The sequence below is a fragment of the Panulirus ornatus genome, chromosome 15 (genome assembly GCF_036320965.1).
Source record: "Panulirus ornatus isolate Po-2019 chromosome 15, ASM3632096v1, whole genome shotgun sequence".
Classification (NCBI taxonomy): Eukaryota; Metazoa; Arthropoda; class Malacostraca; order Decapoda; family Palinuridae; genus Panulirus; species Panulirus ornatus.
The window spans coordinates 37583065-37605294 of NC_092238.1; the positions used below are offsets into that span (position 1 = coordinate 37583065).

The following is a 22230-nucleotide window of genomic DNA, read 5'->3' on the forward strand; positions in this document are numbered from 1 at the left end:
CAAAGGCCACTTTCATTCACACTCAGTCCCTAGCTGTCATGTAATAATGCACTGAAACCACAGCTCCCTTTCCACATCCAGGCCCCACAGAACTTTCCATGGTTTACCCCAGATGCTTCACATGCCCTGGTTCAATCCATTGACAGCACGTCGACCCCAGTATACCACATCGTTCCAATTCACTCTCCTGAATGTTCAGGCCCCGATCACTCAAAATCTTTTTCACTCCATCTTTCCAGCTCCAATTTGGTCTCCCACTTCTCCTCGTTCCCTCCACCTTTGACACATATATCCTCTTGGTCAATCTTTCCTCACTCATTCTCTCCATGTGACCAAACCATTTCAAAACACCCTCTTCTGCTCTCTCAACCACACTCATTTTATTACCACATATCTCTCTTACCCTATTATTACTTACTCGATCAAACCACCTCACACCACATATTGTCCTCAAACATCTCATTTCCAGCACATCCACCCTCCTGCGCACAACTCTATCCATAGCCCACGCCTCGCAACCATATAACATTGTTGGAACCACTATCCCTCCCAACACCCATTTTTGCTTTCCGAGATAATGTTCTGGACTTCCAAACATCCTTCAACGCTCCCAGAACTTTCGTCCCCTCCCCCACCCTATGATTCACTTCCGCTTCCATGGTTCCATCCGGTGCCAAATCCACTCCCAGATATCTAAAACACTTCACTTCCTCCAGTTTTTCTCCATTCAAACTTACCTCCCTATTGACTTGTCCCTCAACCCTACTCTACCTAATAACCTTGCTCTTATTCACATTTACTCTCAGCTTTCTTCTTTCACACACTTTGCCAAACTCAGTCACCAGCTTCTGCAGTTTCTCACACGAATCAGCCACCAGCGCTGTATCATCAGCGAACAACAACTGACTCACTTCCCAAGCTCTCTCATCCACAACAGACTGCCTACTTGCCCCTCTTTCCAAAACTCTTGCATTCACCTCCCTAACAACCCCATCCATAAACAAATTAAACAACCATGGAGACATCACACACCCCTGCCGCAAACCTACATTCACTGAGAACCAATCACTTTCCTCTCTTCCTACACGTACACATGCCTTACATCCTCGATAAAAACTTTTCACTGCTTCTAACAACTTGCCTCCCACGCCATATATTCTTAATACCTTCCACAGAGCATTTCTATCAACTCTATCGTATGCCTTCTCCAGATCCATAAATGCTACATACAAATCCATTTGCTTTTCTAAGTATTTCTCATACATTCCTCAAAGCAAACACCTGATCCACACATCCTCTACCATTTTTGAAACACACTGCTCTTCCCCAATTTGATGCTCTGTACATGCCTTCACCCTCTCAATCAATACCCTCCCATATAATTTCCCAGGAATACTCAACAAACTCATACCTCTATGATTTGAGCACTCACTTTTATCCCCTTTGCCTTTGTACAATGGCACTATGCAAACATTCCGCCAATCCTCAGGCACCTCACCATGAGTCATACATACATTAAATAACCTTACCAACCAGTCAACAATACAGTCACCCCCTTTTTTAATAAATTCTACTGCAATACCATCCAAACCCGCTGTCTTGCTGGCTTTCATCTTCTGCAAAGCTTTTACTGCCTCCTCTCTGTTTACCAAATCATTTTCCCTAACCCTCTCACTTTGCACACCACCTCGACCAAAACGCCCTATATCCGTCACTCTATCATCAAACACATTCAACAAACCTTCTCACATCACCCCTACTTGTTTTCACCACCCCATTAGCCCCCTTCACTGAAGTTCCCATTTGTTCCCTTGTCTTACGCACTTTATTTACCTCCTTCCAAAACATCTTTTCATTCTCCTAAAATTTAATAATACTCTCTCACCTCAACTCGCACTTGCCCTCTTTTTCAACTCTTGCACCTTTCTCTTGACCTCCTGCCTCTTTCTTTTATACATCTCCCACTCATTTGCATTATTTCCCTGCAAAAATCGTCCAAATGCCTCTCTCTTCTCTTTCACTAACTATCTTACTTCTTCATCCAACCACTCACTACCCTTTCTAATCTGCCCACCCCCCACTCTTCTCATGCCACAAGCATCTTTTGTGCAAGCCATCACTACTTCCCTAAATACATCCCATTCCTCCCCCACTCCTCTTACGTCCTTTGTTCTCACCTTTTTCCATTCTGTACTCAGTCTTTCCTGTTACTTCCTCACACAAGTCTCCTTTCCAAGCTCACTTACTCTCACCACTCTTTCCACCCCAACATTCTCTCTTCTTTTCTGAAAGCCTCTACAAATATTCCCTCAAGGGCCCAGTCCTCTGTTCTCAACGCTACCTCGCTAATGCGGGAAATGGCGAATAGTATGAAAGAAAGAAAGATATATACTTATGTATATCTCTCTTTTTAAACCAGGTATTCCCAGTCACCAGTCCTTTCTAAAAGTGGAAACAGAAGGAGTCATGCGGGGAGTGCTCATCCTTCTCGAAGGCTCAGATTGGGGTGTCTAAATGTGTGTGGATGTAACCAAGATGAGAAAAAAGGAGAGATAGGTAGTATGTTTGAGGAAAGGAACCTGCATGTTTTGGCTCTGAGTGAAACGAAGCTCAAGGGTAAAGGGGAAGAGTGGTTTGGGAATGTCGTGGGAGTAAAGTCAGGGGTTAGTGAGAGGACAAGAGCAAGGGAAGGAGTAGCACTACTCCTGAAACAGGAGTTGTGGGAGTATGTGATAGAGTGTAAGAAAGTAAACTCTAGATTGATATGGGTAAAACTGAAAGTGGATGGAGAGAGATGGGTGATTATTGGTGCATATGCACCTGGGCATGAGAAGAAAGATCATGAGAGGCAAGTGTTTTGGGAGCAGCTGAGTGAGTGTGTTAGTAGTTTTGATGCACGAGACCAGGTTATAGTGATGGGTGATTTGAATGCAAAGGTGAGTAATGTGGCAGCTGAGGGAATAATTGGTGTATATGGGGTGTTCAGTGTTGTGAATGGAAATGGTGAAGAGCTTGTAGATTTATGTGCCTTTAAGAAATGTAGTAAAAAAGGACAAATTACTATTTTCATATTTTTCTGGAGAATTGGCTCCTCTGAAATATAGCTGGAAATTCAGGACATCGCTAAAGGGTTAAGTGACTCCCCAATGAGCAAAAGAAAGACAATACATTTCCCTTTACAGAATATATGTATGATATCCAAAGCACAAATATGTGGAAAGAGGGGTCATTAACTGGAAGTGCAAAATTGGATATGTTTGAAGGTAAAGTAAGTCGTCCCAGTGACGTTGTATGGATGCAAGGCATCGACCCTAGATTAAGATGTGTGGAGGAGAGTGGATGTGTTGGAAATGACCCTAGATTAAGATGTGTGGAGGAGAGTGGATGTGTTGGAAATGAAATGTTTGAGGACATTATGTGGAGTGAGGTGGTTTTGATTGAGTAAATAATGAAATAGTAAAAGGGTAAGAGAGAGGTGTCGTAATAAGAGTGTGGTTGAGAGAGCTGATGAGGGTGTGCTGAAATGGTTTACCCAATGAAACGTCACACCCATGTTGCCCTCGAACATTTCATTTCCAAGGCATCCACCCTCTCTGCACAGCTATATCTATTGCCCATGCCTGTTATCCATATAAAAGTGTTGGAATCAGTATACCTTCAAACATACCCATTTTTTTACTTCAAGATAATTTTTCTCTTTTTCAACACTATTCAGCACTCCTAGAACCTTCGCCCCCTCACCCACACGATGACTTACCTTTGCTTTCTTGGTTTCATTTGCTGCATGTCCAGTCCCAAGTGTCTAAAACACTTCACTTCCTCCAAGTTTTCTCCATTCAAACTCACATACCAACTAACCTGTCTCTCAATCCTGCTAAACCTAATAATATTGCTGTTATACATGTTTACTTCCTCATTTTACACTCTTCCAAACTCTCACCAGCTATTCCAGTTTCTCATGCAAATTTGCCACCTGTGCTGTATTATCAACTGACTCACCTCCCAGGCCTTCTCATCCCACAGACCTGTCTCTTCAAGACTCGCATTTGAGTCCCTCACCAACCCATCCATAAACAAATTAAACACCTGCGTTGGCATCACACACCCATGGCAGAGACCAACCTTCACTAGGAACCATTCAGCTCTCTCTTCCTACATGCCTTACATCCTTGGTGAAACTTCTTACTGCTTCTTGTAGCTTTCCTCCACACTGTGTATTCTTATTATTTTATCATCCATGTCATGTGCTTTCTCGAGATCCATATATGTCACATAGAGATCCATCTGTTTCTTTAAGTATTTCTCATATACTCTTTTAAGTGAACACCTGATCCACACATCTCCCACCACTTCTGAAACCACACTGTTCCAACTCAGTCTGATGCTCTGTATATGCCTGTACCCTCAATATCAATACCATCCCATACGACTTACCAGGTACACTCAAGAAACTTGTACCTTTGTAGTTTGTATACTCATCTTTATCCCTTTTGCCTGTATACAGTGGCACTATATATGCATTCAGCCAATCCTCAGGCACCTCCTCAAGATCCATACATACATTGAAAATGTATGTATGTCACCTTCTTCCTTTATAGATTCAACTGCAGTTCCCTCCACTCCACTTGCCTTGCCACATTTCATCTAATGTAGGGCTTTCACTACCTCTTCTGTCTTCACCAAACCACTCTCCGACTCTCTCACTTTGCATGCTCCAAACACCCTGTATCTGCCATCAGTCACCTTCTTCCTTTATAGATTCAACTGCAGTTCCCTCCACTCCACTTGCCTTGTCACATTTCATCTAATGTAAGGCTTTCACTACCTCTTCTGTCTTCACCAAACCACTCTCCATGACTCTCTCACTTTGCATGCCCTAAACACCCTATATCTGCCATGGTTTCATTCATTGCCTTGTGCACTACCAGGTATCTAAATCACTTCAATTCCTCCAGTTTTTCTCCGTTCAGACTCAGACCCCAACTAAAGTGATCCTAAACTCAGCCAAACATAATAAACTTGCTTTTATTCACATTTACTTTAGCTTCCTCCTTTCACACACTCTTTCAGACTCATCACCAACTTCTGCAGTTTTACACTTGAATCTGCCACCAGTCATGTATTATCAGCAAACAAGAGCTGACTTACTTTCCAGGCCCTCTTATCCCCTACAGACTGCATACTTGCCCCTCTCTCCAAGAGACTCTCATTTACCTACCACACCACCTCATCCATGAACAGATTGTACATCAGACAACCCTGTCACAGACCAACCTTCCTTGGAACCATTCACTCTCTTCTCTTCCTAATCATACACATGCCTTACACCCTCAGTGAAAATTCTCACTGCTTCTAGCAGCTTTCCTTCCACTCTTAAGGACCTTCCATAACGCATCTCTATCAACCCTATCATATGCTTTCTCCAGATCCATAAATTCCACATGTATATTCATCTGTTTCTTTAAGTATTTCTCACACATTCTTCAAAGCATAAACCTGGTCCACATGTCCTTTACCAATTTTGAAAGTCACACTGTGCTTCCCAAAGCTGATGCTCTGTACATGCCTTTATTCTTACAATCACCTACCCTCCCAAACAACTTAAAAGGTACACTCAACAAACTTTTACATGTTCAGTTTGATCACTTACCTTTATCTTCCTTGCCGTCATACAGTGACACTATACATGTATTGACCTTTATCTTCCTTGTCTTCATACAGTGACACTATACATGTATTGACCTTTATCTTCCTTGCCTTCATACAGTGACACTATACATGTATTTCACCAGTCCTCAGGTTCCTCAACATGATCCATACATACAATGAAAATCCTAATGAATCTATCATCAACACAGTCACCTCCTTTGTGATTGAATTCAAAAGCAGTACTATTCAATCCAGCTGCATTGCCACATTTCATTTTATGTAAGGCTTTCACCACCACTTCTATCTTCACCATAATTTTGATTGATTATTATTATTATTTTTTTTTTTTTAAACTTAAGAATGATTTTTTCCCTGGGGATAGGGGATTAAGAATACTTCCCACGTATTCCCTGCGTGTCGTAGAAGGCGACTAAAAGGGGAGGGAGCGGGGGGCTGGAAATCCTCCCCTCTCGTTTTTTTTTTAATTTTCCAAAAGAAGGAACAGAGGGGGCCAGGTGAGGATATTCCAAAAAAGGCCCAGTCCTCTGTTCCTAACGCTACCTCGCTAACGCGGGAAATGGCGAATAGTTTGAAAGAAGAAAGAAAAAGAATGATGTTATAAGGCTTCTGCAGCTTCAAGACTGCACTTTATTCAGGAGTAGGAAAATTGTGTACTCTTTTGGAGCAAGAGGGTATACTTCCTTCCATCTATTAACGGTGATACAACCCTGCTGAAAGTGACCTCTCACATATGCTGTTGATACATGTTTGTATGTACTTACACATATATGTGTGGGACTTGTATATATCCATTAAGGGTGACAAGAGTCAGATATGAAGAGGAAAGACATAAGAGCCTTATCATTAAGGGGTTTGAATATGGCCCTTTTTTCATATGTATTGACAGGTTTTTAAAAAGAATTGAAACCTTTGTGATAAAGCTAAGAAATTAAGGCACTGGAAATTTGAATTTGTGCTCTGTTTTTGACTTGTAGATACTATTTGAATTCTTTTGACAGGTTCGTGCATATGAACATTCTCTAAGAGATTTTTGCAAGAAGTTCCGAGACCCAAGAGATGCTCGCATTAGAATGCTTCCCTCCGTAACAACAACAGCACAACATTATTTCAAACGATTTTATCTCTACAACTCTGTAATGGATTACCACCCTAAAGAAATTCTGTGAGTAGTTAAGGCATTTGTAGGTGACTGAAAGTTAGATGTAAGGGAAGGATCTTGTTTTAAAAATGATTAGTTACTGTATTTTAAAATGTTAGTGCTTTGTGATTTGCTTACCTTTGTGAAAAGGAATGCCACCAAGGTTGGACAGTGAAATAATTGGTTTATAAAAATGAGATATGAAGAATGGTAGCTTGTATTAACTGGGAAATTAGATGGCTTTTATTAGTAGAAGTACCACTAGAGTAGGTAAGAGAATTTTCCCCAAGATATTTTTTATTTTGAGCAGACAATATTACTTGCCCACTTAGAATGAGTCAGTTAGGGTGACATGATTACATCCTTTAAGTGTTTAAAAGAGACCAACAGTGTGGACAGTGAACAGTTCTTTTAGAGATGTAGGGTATAGCAACCAGAGGACTTTACATGCAAATATGGAAGAAACTTGTTAAAAAGGATTTAAATAAAGACTTTATAGTTTATTAGTGGTGAATGAATGGAAAAGAATGACTGAGGATGTGGTTAATGCAGGCAGCATATATAAACATAAGAGGTTGTATAACAGCAGAGAATGTTCAAGAATTGGAGCCCCACAAGTGTAAAGATCCCACCCCCATATGTCATATGTTGAAATGACAGTACTGAGACCTGAGAGCATGACATTGCAGATTCACTGCAGATATATGGACAACATTTTTTTCTGCGTTGATAACTTAAACTCACTGGAAAACCTTTGTGACTGACTCCAAGAAACTTAAAGCTTAAGATTTACTGCAGAGCTGAATGATAATGGTAAGATTCCTTTCTTGGATGTAGTGGTGGGTGCAACAGCAGGGTCTTTCATCCCCAACTTTTTCAGAAAGCCCACTAACCAAGGTAATTGCATGAATGGAATCTGGTGAATGCACTTAAAGTTACAAAAGGAGTGTCATTCGTGCGTACGTTAGAGAGCAATTAAAGTGTGCTCAGCCTGGCAACTGCTACACCAAGAACTTTGACGTGTCTGGCAGATGTTAATTCGCATTGGATATTCAAATACTGAATTTGATACCACTGTGAACAAGGTGCGGGAGCAACTCCTCATGGCAAACAGACAACTTCTATGTGACAGCATTAAAGTTTACTACAGTAACACATTAATGACATCATATTGAAAGGACAAGAAGGTTGTGAGAGATATTGTGGCCAGAAACTGCAAAGTGATTGATGAAGACAAGGATATTAGTTTGATAATATACTGCAATCCAAAAATATGCTCACTCTTAATGAACAACAATATGATAGGTCGCTTTGGAGGTTCGTATCGTACTGATATATATGTTTAGTATTTATTTATTATGCTTGATCACCATTTCCTGCATCAGTGAGGTGGTGCCAGGAGACATGAAGAATGACTCATTCACTCATATTTATTTATTCATTTATTTATTTATTATACTTTGTCGCTGTGTCCCGCGTTAGTGAGGTAGCACAAGGAAACAGATGAAAGAATGGCCCAACCCACCCACATACACATGTATATACATACACATCCACACTTGTACATTTTTTTTTTTTTTTTTTTATACTTTGTCACTGTCTCCCGCGTTTGCGAGGTAGCGCAAGGAAACAGACGAAAGAAATGGCCCAACCCCCCCCACACACATGCATATACACACGTCCACCCACGCAAATACACATACCTACACAGCTTTCCATGGTTTACCCCAGACGCTTCACACGCCTTGATTCAATCCACTGACAGCACGTCAACCCTGGTATACCACATCGCTCCAATTCACTCTATTCCTTGCCCTCCTTTCACCCTCCTGCATGTTCAGGCCCCGATCACACAAAATCTTTTTCACTCCATCTTTCCACCTCCAATTTGGTCTCCCTCTTCTCCTTGCTCCCTCCACCTCCGACACATATATCCTCTTGGTCAATCTTTCCTCACTCATCCTCTCCATGTGCCCAAACCACTTCAAAACACCCTCTTCTGCTCTCTCAACCACGCTCTTTTTATTTCCACACATCTCTCTTACCCTTACGTTACTCACTCGATCAAACCACCTCACACCACACATTGTCCTCAAACATCTCATTTCCAGCACATCCATCCTCCTGCGCACAACTCTATCCATAGCCCACGCCTCGCAACCATACAACATTGTTGGAACCACTATTCCTTCAAACATACCCATTTTTGCTTTCCGAGATAATGTTCTCGACTTCCACACATTCTTCAAGGCCCCCAGAATTTTCGCCCCCTCCCCCACCCTATGATCCACTTCCGCTTCCATGGTTCCATCCGCTGCCAGATCCACTCCCAGATATCTAAAACATGTCACTTCCTCCAGTTTTTCTCCATTCAAACTCACCTCCCAATTGACTTGACCCTCAACCCTACTGTACCTAATAACCTTGCTCTTATTCACATTCACTCTCAACTTTCTTCTTCCACACACTTTACCAAACTCAGTCACCAGCTTCTGCAGTTTCTCACATGAATCAGCCACCAGCGCTGTATCATCAGCGAACAACAACTGACTCACTTCCCAAGCTCTCTCATCCCCAACAGACTTCATACTTGCCCCTCTTTCCAAAACTCTTGCATTTACCTCCCTAACAACCCCATCCATAAACAAATTAAACAACCATGGAGACATCACACACCCCTGTCGCAAACCTACATTCACTGAGAACCAATCACTTTCCTCTCTTCCTACACGTACACATGCCTTACATCCTCGATAAAAACTTTTCACTGCTTCTAACAACTTTCCTCCCACACCATATATTCTTAATACCTTCCACAGAGCATCTCTATCAACTCTATCATATGCCTTCTCCAGATCCATAAATGCTACATACAAATCCATTTGCTTTTCTAAGTATTTCTCACATACATTCTTCAAAGCAAACACCTGATCCACACATCCTCTACCACTTCTGAAACCACACTGCTCTTCCCCAATCTGATGCTCTGTACATGCCTTCACCCTCTCAATCAATACCCTCCCATATAATTTACCAGGAATACTCAACAAACTTATACCTCTGTAATTTGAGCACTCACTCTTATCCCCTTTGCCTTTGTACAATGGCACTATGCACGCATTCCGCCAATCCTCAGGCACCTCACCATGAGTCATACATACATTAAATAACCTTACCAACCAGTCAACAATACAGTCACCCCCTTTTTTAATAAATTCCACTGCAATACCATCCAAACCTGCTGCCTTGCCGGCTTTCATCTTCCGCAAAGCTTTCACTACCTCTTCTCTGTTTACCAAATCATTTTCCCTAACCCTCTCACTTTGCACACCACCTCGACCAAAACACCCTATATCTGCCACTCTATCATCAAACACATTCAACAAACCTTCAAAATACTCACTCCATCTCCTTCTCACATCACCACTACTTGTTATCACCTCCCCATTTGCGCCCTTCACTGAAGTTCCCATTTGCTCCCTTGTCTTACGCACTTTATTTACCTCCTTCCAGAACATCTTTTTATTCTCCATAAAATTTAATGATACTCTCTCACCCCAACTCTCATTTGCCCTTTTTTTCACCTCTTGCACCTTTCTCTTGACCTCCTGTCTCTTTCTTTTATACTTCTCCCACTCAGTTGCATTGTTTCCCTGCAAAAATCGTCCAAATGCCTCTCTCTTCTCTTTCACTAATACTCTTACTTCTTCATCCCACCACTCACTACCCTTTCTAATCAACCCACCTCCCACTCTTCTCATGCCACAAGCATCTTTTGCGCAATCCATCACTGATTCCCTAAATACATCCCATTCCTCCCCCACTCCCCTTGATTCCATTGTTCTCACCTTTTTCCATTCTGTACTCAGTCTCTCCTGGTACTTCCTCACACAAGTCTCCTTCTCAAGCTCACTTACTCTCACCACCCTCTTCACCCCAACATTCACTCTTCTTTTCTGAAAACCCATACAAATCTTCACCTTAGCCTCCACAAGATAATGATCAGACATCCCTCCAGTTGCACCTCTCAGCACATTAACATCCAAAAGTCTCTCTTTCGCACGCCTGTCAATTAACACGTAATCCAATAACGCTCTCTGGCCATCTCTCCTACTTACATACGTATACTTATGTATATCTCGCTTTTTAAACCAGGTATTCCCAATCATCAGTCCTTTTTCAGTACATAAATCTACAAGCTCTTCACCATTTCCATTTACAACACTGAACACCCCATGTATACCAATTATTCCCTCAACTGCCACATTTCTCACCTTTGCATTCAAATCACCCATCACTATAACCCGGTCTCGTGCATCAAAACCACTAACACACTCATTCAGCTGCTCCCAAAACACTTGCCTCTCTTGATCTTTCTTCTCATGCCCAGGTGCATATGCACCAATAATCACCCACCTCTCTCCATCAACTTTCAGTTTTACCCATATTAATCGAGAATTTACTTTCTTTCACTCTATCACATACTCCCACAACTCCTGTTTCAGGAGTATTGCTACTCCTTCCCTTGCTCTTGTCCTCTCACTAACCCCTGACTTTACTCCCCAGACATTCCCAAACCACTCTTCCCCTTTACCCTTTAGCTTCATTTCACTCAGAGCCAAAACATCCAGGTTCCTTTCCTCAAACATACTACCTATCTCTCCTTTTTTCACATCTTGGTTACATCCACACACATTTAGGCACCCCACTCTGAGCCTTCGAGAAGGATGAGCACTCCCCGCGTGACTCCTTCTTCTGTTTCCCATTTTAGAAAGTTAATACAAGGAGGGGAGGATTTCTGGCCCCCCGCTCCCGTCCCCTCTAGTCGCTTTCTACGACACGCGAGGAATACGTGGGAAGTATTCTTTCACCCCTATCCCCAGGGATAATATACATATATATATACATCTGTCAGCGGATGGAACCATGGAAGCGGAAGTGGATCATAGGGTGGGGGAGGGGGCGAAAATTTTGGGAGCCTTGAAAAATGTGTGGAAGTCGAGAACATTATCTCGGAAAGCAAAAATGGGTATGTTTGAGGGAATAGTGGTTCCAACAATGTTGTATGGTTGCGAGGCGTGGGCTATGGATAGAGATGTGCGCAGGAGGATGGATGTGCTGGAAATGAAATGTTTGAGGACAATGTGTAGTGTGAGGTGGTTTGATCGAGTAAGTAACGTAAGGGTAAGAGAGATGTGTGGAAATAAAAAGAGCGTGGTTGAGAGAGCAGAAGAGGGTGTTTTGAAATGGTTTGGGCACATGGAGAGAATGAGTGAGGAGAGATTGACCAAGAGGATATATGTGTCGGAGGTGGAGGGAACGAGGAGAAGAGGGAGACCAAATTGGAGGTGGAAAGATGGAGTGAAAAAGATTTTGTGTGATCGGGGCCTGAATATGCAGGAGGGTGAAAGGAGGGCAAGAAATAGAGTGAATTGGAGTCATGTGGTATACAGGGGTTGACGTGCTGTCAGTGGATTGAAGCAAGGCATGTGAAGCGTCTGGGGTAAACCATGAAAAGCTGTGTAGGTATGTATATTTGCGTGTGTGGACGTGTGTATGTACATGTGTATGGGGGGGGGTTGGGCCATTTCTTTCGTCTGTTTCCTTGCGCTACCTCGCAAACGCGGGAGACAGCGACAAAGTATAAAAAAAAAAAAAAAAAAAATATACATATACACATACACACACATACACATACACACGCACATATACACACACACACACATACATATATATACATATGAAAAATGTAAGAAACAATTTAGAAAACTGAAACTTCTAGCTTGAAATGAATGAAAAAAATGAATGTCACATAATGGTTCAACCTCTGGCTATGGAAAAAAGGAAATGTATGATTTATTTACACAAACGTCAATAGCAGTTCTCATCAATTTAACCACTGTATCAATAAGCTTCAATGTCTAAGCTACATTTTTTCCAATTTCACTATATATACTTATACATACTTATATATTTCAACGTATACATACATATACATACACAGACATATACATATATACACATGTACATGATTCATACTTGCTGCCTTTATTCATTCCCGTCGCCACCCTGCCACACATGAAATGACAACCCCCTTCCCCTGCATGCGTGTGAGGTAGTGTTAGGAAAAGACAACAAAGGCCACATTTGTTCACACTCAGTCTCTAGCTGTCATGTATAATGCACTGAAACCATAGCTCCCCTTCCACATCCAGGCCCCACAAAACTTTCCATGGATTACCCCAGACGCTTCACATGCCCTGGTTCAATCCATTGACAGCATGTCGACCCTGGTATACCACATCGTTCCCATTCACTCTATTCCTTGCATGCCTTTCACCCTCCTGCATGTTCAGACCCCGATCGCTCAAAATCTTTTTCACTCCATCCTTCCACCTCCAATTTGGTCTCCCACTTCTCCTCGTTCCCTCTACCTTTGACACATATATCCTCTTTCTCAATCTTTCCTCACTCATTCTCTCCATGTGACCGAACCATTTCAAAACACCCTATTCTGCTCTCTCAACCACACTCTTTTTATTACAACACATCTCTCTTACCCTTTCATTACTTGATCAAACCACCTCACACCACATATTGTCCTCAAACATCTCATTTCTAACCCATCCACCCTCCTCCGCACAACTCTATCTAGAGCCCACGCCTTGCAACCATATAACATTGTTGGAACCACTATTCCTTCAAACATATCCATTGTTGTTTTCCGAGGTAATGATCTCGCCTTCCACACATTTTTCAACGCTCCCATAACTTTCAACCCCTCCCCCACCCTGTGACGCACTTCCACTTCCATGGTTCCATCCGCTGCCAAATCCACTCCCATATATCTAAAACACCTCACTTCCTCCAGTTTTTCTCCATTCAAACTTACCTCCCAGTTGACTTGTCCCTCAACCTTACTGTACATAATAACCTTGCTCTTATTCACATTTACTCTCAGCTTTCTTCTTTCACACACTTTACCAAACTCAGTCACCAGCATATGCAGTTACTCATCCGAATCAGCCACCAGCGCTGTATCATCAGTGTACAACAGCTGACTCACTTCCCAAGCTCTCTCATCCACAACAGACTGCATACATGCCCCTCTCTCCAAAACTCTTGCATTCACCTCCGTAACAACCCCATCCATAAACAAATTAAACAACCATGGAGGCATCATGCACCCCTGCCGCAAACCAACATTCACTGAGAACCAATCACTATCCTCTCTTCCTACTCTTACACATGCCTTACATCCTCGATAAAAACTTTTCACTGCTTCTAGCAACTTGCCTCCCATACCATATATTCTTAATACCTTCCACAGAGCATCTCTATCAACTCTATCATATGCCTTCTCCAGATCCATAAATGCTACATACAAATCCATATGCTTTTCTATGTATTTCTCACATTTTTCAAAGCAAACACCTGATCCACACATCCTCTCCCACTTCTGAAACCACTCTGCTCTTCCCCAATCTGATGCTCAGTACATGCCTTCACCCTCTCAATCAATACCCTCCCATATAATTTCCCAGGAATACTCAACGCATACCTCAGGCACCTCACCATGAGCCATACATACATTAAATATCCTTACCAACCAGTCAACAACACAGTCACTCCCTTTTTTTTTTAATAAATTCCACTGCAGTACCATCCAAATCTGCTGCCTTGCTGGCTCTCATCATCCGCAAAGCTTTTAGTACCTCTTCTCTGTTTACTAAATCATTCTCCCTAACCCTCTCACTTTGCACACCACCTCGACCAAACACCCTATATCTGCCACTCTATCATCTAACACTTTCAGGAAACCTTCAAAATACTCACTCCATCACCCTCTCACATCACCACTACTTGTTATTAGCTCCCGATGTTCCCATTTGTTCTTTTGTCTTACGCACTTTATTTACCTCCTTCCAAAACCTCTTTTTATTTTCTCTGAAATTTAATGATAATCTGTCACCCCAACTCATACACACACACACACCCACACACACATATATATATATATATATATATATATATATATATATATATATATATATATATATATATATATATATATATATATTTTTTTTTTCAAACTATTCGCCATTTCCCGCGTTAGCGAGGTAGCGTTAAGAACAGAGGACTGGGCCATTGAGGGAATATCCTCACCTGGCCCCCTTCTCTGTTCCTTCTTTTGGAAAATTAAAAAAAAATTGAGAGGGGAGGGTTTCCAGCCCCCCGCTCCCTCCCCTTTTAGTCGCCTTCTACGACACGCAGGGAATACGTGCGAAGTATTCTTACTCCCCTATCCCCAGGGAAAAAATATATATATATATATATATATATATATATATATATATATATATATATATATATATATATATATTTTTTTTTTTTTTTTTTTGCTTTGTCACTGTCTCCTGCGTTTGCGAGGTAGCGCAAGGAAACAAAAGAAATGACCCAACCCACCCCCATACACATGTATATACATACACGTCCACACACGCAAATATACATACCTACACAGCTTTCCATGGTTTACCCCAGACGCTTCACATGCCCTGATTCAATCCTCTGACAGCACGTCAACCCCGGTATACCACATCGATCCAATTCACTCTATTCCTTGCCCTCCTTTCACCCTCCTGCATGTTCAGACCCCGATCACACAAAATCTTTTTCACTCCATCTTTCCACCTCCAATTTGGTCTCCCACTTCTCCTCGTTCCCTCCACCTCTGACACATATATCCTCTTGGTCAATCTTTCCTCGCTCATTCTCTCCATGTGCCCAAACCATTTCAAAACACCCTCTTCTGCTCTCTCAACCACGCTCTTTTTATTTCCACACATCTCTCTCACCCTTACGTTACTTACTCGATCAAACCACCTCACACCGCACATTGTCCTCAAACATCTCATTTCCAGCACATCCACCCTCCTGTGCACAACTCTATCCATAGCCCACGCCTCGCAACCATACAACATTGTTGGAACCACTATTCCTTCAAACATACCCATTTTTGCTTTCCGAGATAATGTTCTCGACTTCCACACATTCTTCAAGGCTCCCAGGATTTTCGCCCCCTCCCCCACCCTATGATTCACTTCCGCTTCCGTGGTTCCATCTGGTGCCAGATCCACTCCCAGATATCTAAAACACTTTACTTCCTCCAATTTTTCTCCATTCAAACTTACCTCCCAGTTGACTTGACCCTCAACCCTACTGTACCTAATAACCTTGCTCTTATTCACATTTACTCTTAACTTTCTTCTTTCACACACTTTACCAAACTCAGTCACCAGCTTCTGCAGTTTCTCACATGAATCAACCACCAGCGCTGTATCATCAGCGAACAACAACTGACTCACTTCCCAAGCTCTCTCATCCACAACAGACTTCATACTTGCCCCTCTTTCTACAACTCTTGCATTCACCTCCTTAATAACCCCATCCATAAACAAATTAAACAACCATGGAGACATCATACACCCCTGCCGCAAACCTACATTCACTGAGAACCAATCACTTTCCTCTCTTCCTACACGTACACATGCCTTACATCCTCGATAAAAACTTTTCACTGCTTCTAACAACTTGCCTCCCACACCATATATTCTTAATACCTTCCACACAGCATCTCTATCAACTCTATCATATGCCTTCTCCAGATCCATAAATGCTACATGCAAATCCATTCGCTTTTCTAAGTATTTCTCACATACATTCTTCAAAGCAAACACCTGATCCACATATCCTCTACCACTTCTGAAAACCACACTGCTCTTCCCCAATCTGATGCTCTGTACATGCCTTCACCCTCTCAATCAATACCCTCCCATATAATTTACCAGGAATACTCAACAAACTTATACCTCTGAAATTTGAACACTCACTCTTATCCCCTTTGCCTTTGTACAATGGCACTATGCACGCATTCCGCCAATCCTCAGGCACCTCACCATGAGTCATACATACATTAAATAACCTCACCAACCAGTCAACAATACAGTCACCCCCTTTTTTAATAAATTCCACTGCAATACCATCCAAACCTGCTGCCTTGCCGGCTTTCATCTTCCGCATAGCTTTTACTACCTCTTCTCTGTTTACCAAATCATTTTCCCTAACCCTCTCACTTTGCACACCACCTCGACCAAAACACCCTATATCTGCCACTCTATCATCAAACACATTCAACAAACCTTCAAAATACTCACTCCATCTGCTTCTCACATCACCACTACTTGTTATCACCTCCCCATTTGCACCCTTCACTGAAGTTTCCATTTGCTCCCTTGTCTTACGCACTTTATTTACCTCCTTCCAGAACATCTTTTTATTCTTCCTAAAATTTAATGATACTCTCTCACCCCAACTCTCATTTGCCCTCTTTTTCACCTCGTGCACCTTTCTCTTGACCTCCTGTCTCTTTCTTTTATACATCTCCCACTCAATTGCATTTTTTCCCTGCAAAAATCATCCAAATGCCTCTCTCTTCTCTTTCACTAATAATCTTACCTCTTCATCCCACCACTCACTACCCTTTCTAATCAACCCACCTCCCACTCTTCTCATGCCACAAGCATCTTTTACGCAATCCATCACTGATTCCCTAAATACATCCCATTCCTCCCCCACTCCCCTTACTTCCATTGTTCTCACCTTTTTCCATTCTGTACTCAGTCTCTCCTGGTACTTCCTCACACAAGTCTCCTTCCCAAGCTCACTTACTCTCTCCCCCCTCTTCACCCCAACATTCACTCTTCTTTTCTGAAAACCCATACAAATCTTCACCTTAGCCTCCACAAGATAATGATCAGACATCCCTCCAGTTGCACCTCTCAGCACATTAACATCCAAAAGTCTCTCTTTCGCGCGCCTGTCAATTAACACATAATCCAATAACGCTCTCTGGCCATCTCTCCTACTTACATACGTATACTTATGTATATCTCACTTTTTAAACCAGGTATTCCCAATATATATATATATATATATATATATATATATATATATATATATATATATATATATATATATATATATATATATATATATATTCTAAAACACTTCACTTCCTCCAGTTTTTCTCCATTCAAACTCACCTCCCAATTGAATTGACCCTCAACCCTACTGTACCTAATAACCTTGCTCTTATTCACATTTACTCTTAACTTTCTTCTTTCACACACTTTACCAAACTCAGTCACCAGCTTCTGCAGTTTCTCACATGAATCAGCCACCAGCGCTGTATCATCAGCGAACAACAACTGACTCACTTCCCAAGCTCTCTCATCCCCAACAGACTTCATACTTGCCCCTCTTTCCAAAACTCTTGCATTCACCTCCCTAACAACCCCATCCATAAACAAATTAAACAACCATGGAGACATCACACACCCCTGCCGCAAACCTACATTCACTGAGAACCAATCACTTTCCTCTCTTCCTACACGTACACATGCCTTACATCCTCGATAAAAACTTTTCACTGCTTCTAACAACTTGCCTCCCACACCATATATTCTTAATACCCTCCACAGAGCATCACTATCAACTCTATCATATACCTTCTCCAGATCCATAAATGCTACATACAAATCCATTTGCTTTTCTAAGTATTTCTCACATACATTCTTCAAAGCAAACACCTGATCCACACATCCTCTCCCACTTCTGAAACCACACTGCTCTTCCCCAATCTAATGCTCTGTACATGCCTTCACCCTCTCAATCAATACCCTCCCATATAATTTGCCAGGAATACTCAACAAACTTATACCTCTGTAATTTGAGCACTCACTCTTACCCCCTTATATATATATATATATATATATATATATATATATATATATATATATATATATATATATATATATATATATATATATATATTTTTTTTTTTTTTTTTTATACTTTGTCGCTGTCTCCCGCGTTTGCGAGGTAGCGCAAGGAAACAGATGAAAGAAATGGCCCAACCCCCCCCCATACACATGTATATACATACGTCCACACACGCAAATATACATACCTACACAGCTTTCCATGGTTTACCCCAGACGCTTCACATGCCTTGATTCAATCCAGTGACAGCACGTCAGCCCCGGTATACCACATCGCTCCAATTCACTCTATTCCTTGCCCTCCTTTCACCCTCCTGCATGTTCAGGCCCCGATCACACAAAATCTTTTTCACTCCATCTTTCCACCTCCAATTTGGTCTCCCTCTTCTCCTTGTTCCCTCCACCTCCGACACATATATCCTCTTGGTCAATCTTTCCTCACTCATCCTCTCCATGTGCCCAAACCACTTCAAAACACCCTCTTCTGCTCTCTCAACCATGCTCTTTTTATTTCCACACATCTCTCTTACCCTTACGTTACTCACTCGATCAAACCACCTCACACCACACATTGTCCTCAAACATCTCATTTCCAGCACATCCATCCTCCTGCGCACAACTCTATCCATAGCCCACGCCTCGCAACCATACAACATTGTTGGAACCACTATTCCTTCAAACATACCCATTTTTGCTTTCCGAGATAATGTTCTCAACTTCCACACATTCTTCAAGGCTCCCAGAATTTTCGCCCCCTCCCCCACCCTATGATCCACTTCCGCTTCCATGTTTCCATCCGCTGCCAGATCCACTCCCAGATATCTAAAACACTTCACTTCCTCCAGTTTTTCTCCATTCAAACTCACCTCCCAATTGACTTGACCCTCAACCCTACTGTACCTAATAACCTTGCTCTTATTCACATTTATATATATATATATATATATATATATATATATATATATATATATATATATATATATATATATATATATATATATATATATATACATAAATGCCCATACACATACATATACATGCATATACATATACACATACATATACACAGACATAAACATATAAACTGTTGTACATATTTATGCTTGCTTGCTGTCAATTCCATTCCTGGCACCACCCTGCCCCACAGAAAAGAGCATTGCTGTCCCCCGACTTCAGCAAGGCAGTGCCAGGAAAACAGACAAAAAATGCCATTCTTTGAATCAAACATGTAATCCACACATCCTCTCCAATCTGAAGCTCTTTACATGCCTTCACCCTCTCACTCAATACCTTCCCATACAATTTGCTGGGAATACTTTACAGTACTCAACAAAATTATGCCTCTGTAGTTTGAACACTCATCTTTATCCCCTTTTCCTTTGTACAGTGGTACTATACATGCATTCTACCAATCCTCTGGCACTTTATCATGATCCATGCATACATTGAATATCCCTACGAACTAATCAACCATTCAGTCATCCTCTTTCTTAATGAATTCAACTGCAACACCATCAAAATTCGCCACATTACCTGATTTTATCTTCTGCAAGGCTTTCACCTCCACTTCTCTCTTAACCTAACCATTCTCCCTGACCGTCTCACTTTGCACACCGCCCACACCAAAACAATCTACATCTGCCACTATCATCAAACACGTTCAACAATCCTTCAAAATACTCACTCTGTCTCCTTCTCACTTCATCATTACCAGTTATCTCTTCCCCCTTCACTGATGTTCCCAATTGTTCTCTTGTCTTCTGCATGTTATTTACCTTCTTCCAAAACACCTGTCGTAGAAGGCGACTAAAGGGGACGGGAGCGGGGGGGCCAGAAACCCTCCCCTCCTTGTATTTTAACTTTCTAAAAGGGGAAACAGAAGGAGTCACGTGAGGAGTGCTCATCATCCTCGAAGGCTCAGATTGGGGTGTCTAAATGTGTGTGGATGTAACCAAGATGAGAAAAAAGGAGAGATAGGTAGTATGTTTGAGGAAAGAACCTGGATGTTTTGGCTCTGAGTGAAACGAAGCTAAAGGGTAAAGGGGAAGAGTGGTTTGGGAATGTCTTGGGAGTAAAGTCAGGGGTTAGTGAGAGGACAAGAGCAAGGGAAGGAGTAGCACTACTCCTGAATCAGGAGTTGTGGGAGTATGTGATAGAGTGTAAGAAAGTAAATTCTAGATTGATGTGGGTAAAACTGAAAGTGGATGGAGAGAGATGGGTGATTATTGGTGCATATGCACCTGGGCATGAGAAGAGAGATCATGAGAGGCAAGTGTTTTGGGAGCAGCTGAATGAGTATGTTAGTGGTTTTGATGCACAAGACCGGGTTATAGTGATGGGTGATTTGAATGCAAAGGTGAGTAATGTGGCAGTTGAGGGAATAATTGGTATACATGGAGTGTTCAGTGTTGTAAATGGAAATGGTGAAGAGCTTGTAGATTTATGTGCTGAAAAAGGACTGGTGATTGGGAATACCTGGTTTAAAAAGCGAGATATACATAAGTATACGTATGTAAGTAGGAGAGATGGCCAGAGAGCGTTATGGGATTACGTGTTAATTGATAGACGCACGAAAGAGAGACTTTTGGATGTTAATGTGCTGAGAGGTGCAACTGGAGGGATGTCTGATCATTATCTTGTGGAGGCGAAGGTGAAGATTTGTAGAGGTTTTCAGAAAAGAAGAGAGAATGTTGGGGTGAAGAGAGTGGTGAGAGTAAGTGAGCTTGGGAAGGAGACTTGTGTGAGGAAGTACCAGGAGAGACTGAGTACAGAATGGAAAAAGGTGAGAACAAAGGAGGTAAGGGGAGTGGGGGAGGAATGGGATGTACTTAGGGAAGCAGTGATGGCTTGCACAAAAGATGCTTGTGGCATGAGAAGCGTGGGAGGTGGGTTGATTAGAAAAGGTAGTGAGTGGTGGAATGAAGAAGTAAGATTATTAGTGAAATAGAAGAGAGAGGCATTTGAACGATTTTTGCAGGGAAAGGGTGCAAATGAGTGGGAGAGGTATAAAAGAAAGAGGCAGGAGGTCAAGAGAAAGGTGCAAGAGGTGAAAAGGAGGGCAAATTAGAGTTGGGGTGAGAGAGTATCATTAAATTTCAGGGAGAATAAAAAGATGTTTTGGAAAGAGGTAAATAAAGTGTGTAAGACAAGGGAGCAAATGGGAACTTCAGTGAAGGGGGCTATTGGGGAGGTGATAACAAGTAGTGGTGATGTGAGGAGATGGAGTGAGTATTTTGAGGGTTTGTTGAATGTGTTTGATGATAGAGTGGCAGATATAGGGTGTTTTGGTCGAGGTGGTGTGCAAAGTGAGAGGGTTAGGGAAAATGATTTGGTAAATAGAGAAGAGGTAGTAAAAGCTTTACGGAAGATGAAAGCCGGCAAAGCAGCAGGTTTGGATGGTATTGCAGTGGAATTTATTAAAAAAGGGGGTGAATGTATTGTTGACTGGTTGGTAAGGTTATTTAATGTATGTATGACTCATGGTGAGGTGCCTGAGGATTGGTGGAATGCTTGCATAGTGCCATTGTACAAAGGCAAAGGGGATAAGAGTGAGTGCTCAAATTACAGAGGTATAAGTTT

At 41.8% G+C, this 22230-nt stretch overlaps 1 protein-coding gene across 3 annotated transcripts in view; it reads left to right on the forward strand.

Moving 5' to 3' along the window:
- Positions 1-22230, forward strand: part of CycH (cyclin H) — a 77965-nt gene that overhangs the window by 17499 nt on the left and 38236 nt on the right. For all 3 annotated transcript variants that reach the window (XM_071670796.1, XM_071670795.1, XM_071670797.1), the window contains exon 4: positions 6669-6832. In XM_071670796.1, coding sequence (XP_071526897.1) covers positions 6669-6832 — 164 coding nt within the window. The remainder of the gene's footprint in view (positions 1-6668; positions 6833-22230) is intronic.